Source organism: Chelonoidis abingdonii, chromosome 2 (assembly GCF_003597395.2).
Source record: "Chelonoidis abingdonii isolate Lonesome George chromosome 2, CheloAbing_2.0, whole genome shotgun sequence".
Taxonomy (NCBI): Eukaryota; Metazoa; Chordata; order Testudines; family Testudinidae; genus Chelonoidis; species Chelonoidis abingdonii.
In genome coordinates, this window is record NC_133770.1 from 100,330,141 (window position 1) to 100,340,298 (window position 10,158).

The 10,158-nt window shown below is 41.6% G+C and overlaps 1 protein-coding gene across 1 annotated transcript in view; it reads left to right on the forward strand.

Annotated features, from left to right (window-relative positions):
* Positions 1-10,158, forward strand: part of HECW1 (HECT, C2 and WW domain containing E3 ubiquitin protein ligase 1) — a 395,944-nt gene that overhangs the window by 372,656 nt on the left and 13,130 nt on the right. Inside the window, exons 26-28 of the mRNA XM_075062598.1 lie at positions 3,004-3,150; positions 5,391-5,505; positions 7,024-7,222. Of these exons, the coding sequence (XP_074918699.1) occupies positions 3,004-3,150; positions 5,391-5,505; positions 7,024-7,222 (461 nt within the window). The remainder of the gene's footprint in view (positions 1-3,003; positions 3,151-5,390; positions 5,506-7,023; positions 7,223-10,158) is intronic.

The window sequence follows — 10,158 nt, forward strand, 5'->3', positions numbered from 1 at the left end:
TTCTACAGATATTCAGTGCAATATGTCATCATCTTGTCTTTGATGTGCTATCTACCTTAGATTGGTTGCTCTCAAATGTTCCTATTTTATTAAGTTTCTTGTCTTTCTTGTGTGGTTTTCACAAGCAAACAATCACTGAAGGGCATGCTTGCGCTGCTGGCTATAGAAGCAGATGAACACGATGTTTTCTGATCAGAGTCAGAATCTGTTTTCTTCCCTGGGTTCAGTAAAACTCTGACGTGTGCAACATTCAGCTTGCTTGTGTATTTCTGAAAGCAACCCCTGTGACAGAGTGTTGGTGGCATATCATCTAAACTAGAAAACTTATCCAGTAGCCACCAATACAGTTCATCTCTCCTGACTTCTGCTGCCAGCATCACAGAATTCTGTCCAGCACTGATTGCTTTGACAGTTTTGTATTCTTTTGATTTTCCTGACAAATAACACATTTTTCAAAGTTTATGAAGAGTCTTTTTCTCTTTGATGTAAACATTAAGGGCTCAATGCTCAATGTCTTCATATACTGTAATTTCTCTGTAGTGGTAAATTTATTATATTGTTAGCATTCCACCACCACTATCACCATTTTTCATTTTGTACACATATACAGACTTATGCTAAATTAGATCTGTATGTTAGTATCAAAATTACCATTTTAGAGCACTTTGATTGAAGCCCAATATGAAGCTGTATATTGCCATCTCTAATACTAATACTGACCTATGCATGTCACTGAATTAAAAAGCTAATTTCTAGAATATTTGAAAGACTAGTACTGCATACTTAGACATTTACAGCTGAATTGCCTATATATGCAGACTACATTGTATGTACTATATTGTATGTACAAATGGAGAAGCATTACATTAGGAATTCACAGACATTTAGATCTACTCACTATGCAGTACAAACTATGGGCACGCAATCTACTGCTACTGGTGCACAACCTTCAGTAAGAAACTCATCTGGTCAGCAAATTTCATTTGAAAATATAGAAAACTATTATAATCACTTGTGACACGCTCTGACAATTAAGAATATGTGATGTGAAAACATTTCATGTTAGTATATTGCAATATATTGATGTATGACATTGTTGCCACAGCTTCATTATTTCTGTTAAAAAAAAAAATACTTGCCCATGCAAAACAAATACAAACGTTTTAATACATTATCACTTGGACATACATTGGTGTTTGACCAATAACCACATTAAGATGTTGAAATTAACTTAAAGAGTAAAAACTGTAGTTGTAGTCTTTTTGCAGTGTTTCTGGAACTGTGCAAAAAATGACACTTTCTCATTTTGGGTACCATTGTTTCACCTCACCTACAGTCATATGGCACCACTTGACAGCTGCTTATCATACTTCATCTAAAAGAACATAAAATAAGCTTTGAAAGGATCTGAGATGTGGGGGGAGTGTAGGTTGGGTCAGGGGCGGCTCTAGACATTTCGCCACCCCAAGCATGGCGTCATGCTGCGGGGGGCGCTCTGCCACTCACCAGTCCCGCAGCTCCGGTCGACCTCCTGCAGACGTGCCTGTGGAGGGTACACTGGTCCCGCAGCTTCGGTGGAGTCGCAGGACCAGCGGACCCTCAGCAGGCACGCCTGCGGGAGGTCGACCAGAGCCGCAGGACCAGCGGACCCTCTGCAGGCATGCTGCCAAAGGCACCCTGCCTGTCACCCTCCCGGTGACTGGCAAAGTGCCCCCCGTGGCATGCCGCCCCAAGCACGCGCTTGGCGTGCTGGGGCCTGGAGCCGCCCCTGGATTGCGTACATTAACCTCCAAAAATATGGCCCTTTTTGGAGAATTGCCACATGCCTGAATGGGACTGGATCAGAGTGCATTAATGAAGTGTAAATGCGTGGCAGCAAGGTCCACATGGACAGTTTGTCTGCAGCAGGGTAGACTCATACCCCAGTTTGCCACAGACTAAATGTTCATGCAAATAAACCCTTAATTGTTCTTAATTTCTGTAATCTATTAGAGTGAATTTGAAATTAGTTTAATTACAAAGTAGATAATTTTTTGCAACATCTTCCAAAGATCATATGCTCACTGCATAGGTTCCTAAAGCTAATCCCTTCTAATCACTTCTTGTCTGCCTCAAACTTCAGCAATCAAACCAACTAAAATTAATCCTTAAGATGCTATGAAATTCTATAGCCATTGATATACACTTCCACTTAGCTTTACTCACAGTAACAATTGTTGCCTAAGGGAGCATGTCACATGAGAGTAAAACTTTTGAACTGAAACAGGTAAGTTTTTGAACCAACAGTTAACCAACTAATTGCATTTCTTCTGTGAGACAGTCTGACTTGCTCAATACTGGGGTGGATTCTCTGTCCTGGCCTGTTCCCTTTGCCCTGGTTAGGAAGTTTGCAGCAGGCATATAGCTGGCATGACTGACTCCTAAGTCACCCTTCCTGCAGCTCTTGGTGGGAAAGGCAGGATGAACACATGTAGTAAAAGTGAGCTATGTTTTGACTATGATCAATTGGTCAGTGGTTTCTGGGGGTCACTGCAAGCTGGAACAAGAAGTTGGAGCATTCTCAAGGCTGATTTAGTTGGGGATTGGTCCTGCTTTGAGCAGGGAGTTGGACTAGATGGCCTCCTGAGGTCCCTTCCAACCCTGATATTCTATGCTTCCATGATTCTATGGCTGCTGTAGCCTGTGCTGGAAAGAAGGGCTGAGCAGAGAAAATCGTGGCACCTTGATGTGTCCCACTTCACCAAGTGTGATGTCAGTGAATCAAAGAATCTGAATCATTATCTGCATATGCCATTTGGAACATGTTTTTCCCCTGCTAATTACTTTAATTTTTCTGATGGGAGTGGGAGAGACACCAACATAGGGTGAGCTGTAATGATGCGATGGACTGATAGGAATGCAGAAATTTTGCTTGCGCCGTACCGTTTTGCAAAGCCTGCCTTGAATTTTGAAATACGTGGTGATCTCTGCATTGCTACCCCAATATGTATTTCTATTTGATAGGTGACAGAAAGAGAGCTGAAATCTGGGGGTTCAAACACACAGGTGACAGAAAAGAACAAGAAGGAGTACATTGAGAGAATGGTAAAGTGGCGTGTGGAACGGGGAGTGGTTCAGCAAACAGAGGCTCTAGTCCGTGGCTTCTATGAAGTAAGTAACAAAGTTGCTCACGTCATCCACCACTCATGATCTGAATGTGACAAGCGCAGGGGTAGCCTACTGTCAATACCACATCAGTGCACTGTGATGTGGCTAGGAAGATAAGTTTAGAAATGAATGGAATTCTCAAAACCTTAGCAGGCAGGGGTAGTAGCATCAGGAGCTGATGTGTTTAATGGAGAAGGTAGATGAATGTGAACTTGATCCTGCACAATAAAACATGATGAATGGAAGAAAAAGCACAGGTAAACCTGACCTGCACTAATGAGATTACTGCTATCCAGTCACAACAATAGTCCTATCTCATAGTAAAAGTAAAGCAGAGAAAGTTGCACATAGCTAAGCACCACACTGGTAAGATGAGGACAGCACTTAGGCCCTTGTGTCCTCAGACAAGTGTACATACTGCCACTTTTTCACCATGCACACTTGCAAGTAAGGGAAAGGGAACTCAGGATAGGCTTATTACTATCGTGCAGCAGACCATGCCTAGCACTTGATCTCATTTGCACCCACATGAGTCTTCTACTTGCCAGCCTTGTGCACCCTGCTGTATACCATACAAGGACTTTCAGGATCCAATCCTCTATCTGCTCAGACTACAGAATATAGTCAGTTCCCGGACTCTTGCCTTTTCCACCACTCATGCCTGCCAGTTAGAGGCACAGCGAACTGAAGATCACAAGCAAGGAAACAAAAAAAATTGCTAAGATATTATCCTAGGTAGCTGTACCCCACAGAAGTCTCCTTTCATTCAAATAGAATAAGAATTTCTGGCATATGTCCTGTCAAACCACATTTCATTTTTCTTGTGTATGTCATATGCTGTCCTGGCCAGAAGCTGAGTTTGTTGACTAATGAGCTACGACAATATTAACTGTTAGTATTGGCTTTGGTAACTTTGAAAAAATGTCAGTCTATAAAGCATAGTGAGCCTGATTCTTCTCTCAGTTATCCTGCTGTAAATCCACATTTATTGGAGTAAAACTAGGGCATACAAGAGGAGAATCAGGCTCAGTATATAGAATTGTAAAATGATTTTTCTTCTGTGGTTATTTCAGTTTTTCGGTTTGTTCCATTTTCCAGTCAATATCAAGTAGAGGCCATTGTTGATTATAAGACTCCTCAAAGTAGATTTTCAAAGGTATTCAGGCTTCTAATGATGCAGATCAATTTGGGATTTTCAAAAGGCCATATGCAGTTTAGGTGCCTGACTCCCATTGTTTCCAATGGAAGTTCGGTTCCTAAGCTGCCCAGCCGCATTTGAAAATGTCTGTAGGCATGTATCTGCATCATTAGGCACCTAAGTACTTTTGAAAATCTGACCCCTAGCCACTAGTGGCTGTTCTAAGCTGTATAAAACACAGTAGTGAAATATGGGTTCCAAATTTTCTTCTTCTGTTGGGGGTTGGAGTGTGAGGAAGTACAGAATGAACACATGATTGAGGAGAAGAACTTTCCAGAGATAGTGAGACATACTATATCCCTAAGGAACTCATCACAGGGCGGTTTGACATCTAGCATTCTATACTATAAACTGTGGCTAGCCCAAATATATAAAATGCTGGATTTCAAGCTTGTGTTAATGGGCACTGTTCCATTGAAGTCATTGGAGCTATGTCAATTTACGTCAGCTGAGGATCTGGCTCTAAGGGTTTCACTGTGGCAGAATTCATGAAAGAGCTCGACCGCCGCAAAAACTGACAAAGGCAGAAAAGCTGTATATTTGTCTCTATATTCTGTGTTCATCTCAGTACTGTACAGTTTGTCAAGGAATTTTTTTAATACCATTAAGAAGATAAACCTCAATTGAATCATGCATGAAGTACTAGGGCTGCTATCTTGTAACCATATTCTGACACAGACTAAAAGTAATATAGAAAAAATATACCCTATATTTTGCAAATCTAATATGCAGTTGACCATTAATATCACTGTTCAGAAGAGATGCGGTAGGAAGAAGTCCTCTGCACAAACTATTTCCTTTTCTTTCTGCTATTCCATTCTGATCAAATCTCCTCATAGATCAGCATTGTTTACCATTAAAATTCTCAGCAAACTGACAAAGAAGAGCAACTGATTTATTAGCCGGTAATTGGAATCTAACTGCTGACATGCGCTCTTAGTCACAGTAGGCAGCTAATCATCAGAGCCATGACTGGGTTTTTCTGAGACAATGCATCTGCTGTACCTCCAGTCCAGAGTGGGCTCAAGAATGGTTTGTGTTTCAGGTTGTAGACTCCAGGCTCGTCTCTATTTTTGATGCCAGAGAGCTAGAGCTGGTGATTGCAGGCACTGCAGAAATAGACCTCAATGACTGGCGTAACAACACAGAATATCGTGGAGGTAAACTATCTACTCATACTTAGGAGGACCTTCTTTATTATCGGGCCACATCCTGAGATGCGTACTCGGTGTTTGCTCTGTTTTTACTGATGGAAACTCCCACTGGATTCAGACGGTTTCTCTCAAGAAGGACTCAATGAAAACTAAATAAGGACCTCATGATTTGGCCAATAGACACGTTAATACTGGAACAGGTCTTGCAGTTTCTACTCATATCTTACTCAGACAAAATTCCTTTGACTTAATGGGAGTTTTGACTGAATAGAGACTGCAGAATTTAGCCTATACTTTATTTATATTGAAGAATATGAGTAAAATCCTGGCCTCATTGAGACAATGGCAAAATTCTCATTAATTTCAATAGAGCCAAATTCTACTCCCAGTTACATTCTAATAAAATGCTGCGCTAAGTTAAAGCCCCTAAGTCAAAATGTTTCACTCCTTCATTCAACACCAGCACTAAATCCCCTGCCCTGACTAGTTGGACTTATTTTGTTTTGAAGAAAGAGCATAGTGTGTGCAGGAACTGTTGAGTAATGGGCAAATGGGTTGTCCCCCCAGGCCTCTCAGCTCTGCAACGCACAAGAAAACTCAATGGAGTTGATCTGTCCTCCATAAACACAAGACGCAAATTTCGGCTGTTGGCTGACCACCAACTATTCTTACCTATTTGTTACTTAAGCACTGAGCTACTAGCCATAAAGAGTGTTCCCTATAATGGTTTTCAAGTTTAACTCTTCTGCATAGAGTGTTATCTCAGGTGGTTATTAAAATATAATTATTGAGCCAGATTGAGTTTGGGTTCATTCTACTTTCACTAGCGTGATCTCAAGCCCAGAGCTGTGGTGGAAAGTCTGCCAGGGAAGGGCTTGCAGCAGCCATTCCCCTCCAGATGTTGGAGATCAGTACAACCCCAAAAGGGACTAGTATTGGCCATGAAGAGGGTATGGCCCCTTAAAGTGATTCAGACCTAGGATGCAGGTAGCTAGGCCCGCACCTTCCTATGCTAGCTTCACTATCTGGACCATTGATTTAATTTCTTTACCCCTCTTATTACATTGTTTTAAAGAAACATCATTGAATGTTATCTACTATACATATAACAATTTATCCAGTTCTCCAGTCTTGGTTGTATTTGGGAATCAGAAATGTAGCCTTCCATCAAGCTGTCATAAACCATATAGAATATCAACTTTAGTCATTTATATTTAACATGGATAACCAGAGTATTTGCCAAAATGTTTTGGAAAAGGGCTGTATACGTGAATTATAAATGTGAGCTTTGAGGTACATTTAATTTTGTAGTTTCAAATTAGTTAGCTGTATTAAGTTATCCAGAGATGAGAAGACAAGAGGGCTGAGACATTGCTCATCAATCATTAGATCAGTCCTTTGGCTGAGGTTTTGTAGCAAGAGAAGTTAATAGCTCACATTTCTTTTTGTGGAAATGTATTGAAATGGTACATCATCAGATCCAGTTCCCACTTAACTTGTATGTTTCTAATCTCTCTCTCTCAGGTTACCATGATGGGCATATTGTAATACGGTGGTTCTGGGCAGCGGTGGAGAGATTTAACAATGAACAGAGACTACGGTTCCTGCAGTTTGTCACTGGAACATCTAGTGTGCCATATGAGGGATTTGCAGCCCTTCGAGGGAGCAATGGTCTGCGGCGCTTCTGTATAGAGAAATGGGGGAAAATAACATCCCTTCCAAGGTATGTCTGCATTATGAATAAAATTTTAAATGTTGTGGAGGAGATGAGCACAACACTTTGTTTCAGTGTTTCTGGCAGTTAATGACAGTGAATACAAGAGCAGCAAAGGACAAGTCTCACTTCATCATGACACAATCACTGAATCTACAACCTACAGCTTAGTGAAGGGTGATTTCTTTTGGTATCCTTTATATTTAGAGATGGGTTGAAACCAGACCTTCACATTTAGAGTCCTTTAAATAGTAGGGAATGGTCAGGATGCTAATTCCTCAGATCCAAACCAAATCTTTTTGTGAGATTTCAGAGCTTGTGAGATTTCAAAACGTGTCTCTGATTCAGCCAGAGATACCCATTTCCTAGCCCAAGTCCCACAGGGATTCAGATCTGAACACCTCCACTGGATCTCATTTGTTCCATTTTGTCATCCCACTATTCAGCATGTCATAGACTCATAGAGTTTAAGGCCATAAGGGACCACCAGATCATCTAGTCTGAGCTCCTGTATATCAGAGGCCACCAACCACCCAGCAGCTGCACACTGAACCTGCATACTAATATGTATGGGACCATTAGGAAGCTGAGTGAGGAAATGGGCTGTAGTCCATGTGATGATACCACCCAGATTTATATATCCATTCTAATTGGTCCAGTAGGTGCAGCTGAATGATTTACCCAGTTCCTAACAGATTGAAGCTTGCTTGAGAACTTGCTGAGGCTCACGCCAGACAAGACTGGAATAATGAATATAGGCTGTGGGAAGATTTTGGGAGAAAGGCAAAGGCAATTGTCTCGGTTTAGGGAAAGTGTCTGGTGTTTATGACATAGATTCACTGCCTGGACATCCTGTTGGATTTCACCGCTGCAGCAGTGGCCAAGAATATTTGCATCCATTTGTGCACAACCATAATAATAGCAATAATATCTAGCTCTTATATAGCACTTTTCGTCAGTAAATCTCAAAATGCTTCACAAAGGAGGTCAATATCATTATCTTCATTTTACAGATAGGGAGACTGAGTCACAGAGAGGTGATGTGGCTTGCCCAAGAGACTAATAACAGGACCAGGAATAGATCCTGGATCTTCTGAGTCCTAATCAGTGTTCTGTCAACTAGACCACACTGTCTTCCATCTAGGTTGTGACTTCTTTTCTTGAATGTGAATGTCACTATGTCTATCCATGCTGTTGTCTCCATGAGATTGTACTACTGGAGTGCACTCTATATAGGCTACATCTTACCACCATTAAGAGATTTCAGCTAAGGAAATGCCCTATTTGCTTAACATTCCTCATTCAGGGAAGACCTCTCACCTGTGCTTCAAGATCTACATTGGCTTCTGTTCATTTCCAGAAGGATATTAAAAGTGTTGTTCTTGCCTTATAAAGCCCTCAATGGCTTGGGACCTGCATACATTAGAGACCATCTCCAGTTAAGAACAGCTGAGGTGCTCCATACAGTCCTTTCGGGAAACTGGGGGAATTAACCCTAGATTCATCTGCACCGGGAATTAGCCCTCGTTTCATCCACTAGTGACCAGACAACCATGTAAGCTGTATTGGTGCAAACCCCATTTCAAGCAGCAGTAAGCTGCACTGTTGCCAACTGCAATTTACCATATCTGCATTAGGGGTTTGGTCCAGTGCAACTGTTCTGGTGGGTGGCCAGGGGTGGCTGGAATCAGGGCAAATCCACAGGGTAGACAGGCCTGGGAGGGTGCTGCTGACCAGGCATTTTCAAGGATAAACCTTTGATTTTATCACATGCTTCCTACTTTGGTTTGACAGAGACCAAGTCTAATGACTTTCCTGGCATTCTGCAAGTCCCATTTGTTTTTTAAAATTTTTGAGAGGTCCATAACCACTTCTATAGATGGGCTATAGAAGTGGTTATGGACAGTCCTGATTGTGAACACGAAGAATCACAAAAAGTACAAGTTCCAAGTTGTGCAGCATTTCTGTAGAAATCCATCTATATTAGACTTCTCTATGTGACGATGAGCGGGGTTTGTAGGGTATATAAGAAATGCCAGGCTGACCTGTCAAGGGATAATAAGGTAATTTGCCTCTTTCTCCTCTGCTTAACTTTCTGTGTTAACCCTAGGCATTGCTTATGACCTAGATTTAGTTAGCCTTAAGATATTCAAGTTAACTGCCTTAAGTTTATCCACTAATTACTCAAGGTCTCATTCTCCCCCGAAGAAGCCTTCCCTCCAGGTCAGAGCTACAGAACCCTCTAGAACTTTCTGAGCAATGTGATCCAGACAAGTGAAGCAACTGTTTTCTGATGGGAGAAAAACCCAGATTGTTCACCATGAACTATCATCTGTATATTTTAATAATTGTAAAGTGCTGTTGAGTGCATATAGCAGTCAGAAATATATAAAACACCAGGGCCAAAATGCCAAAAACTGGACACTGAAAATTAAGCTCCTAAATCCACATTTACTTGAACTTTTTATTTAGATGCCTAATTATGGATTTGTTTAGAGGGTTAAAGAGCATCTGACCATATCCTCTAGGCACTTGGGCATAATTTAAAAATGCACACTAAGTGTACCAATGTAAGGTAACTCACTACAGATCCTCCTCCCACTCAAACAATTCCCCACCTCTATATTTGCATTTAATCCCCTCCCCCATTTTCTAATGCATGGGGAAAATAGATAACCCTTTCTACGTGCCCTAGAAGTAATCAGATTAGATCAGTTAGGTGTTCAAATATGGATTTAGGACAAGACAGTTACTCACCTTTGTAACTGTTGTTTTTCGAGATGTGTTGCTCATATCCATTCCAGTTAGGTGTGTGCGCGCCGCGTGCACGTTCGTCGGAAGATTTTTACCCTAGCAACACTCGGTGGGTCGGCAGGGCGCCCCCTGGAGTGGCGCCGCTATGGTGCCGGATATATACCCCTGCCGACCCAGCCGCCCTTCAGTTC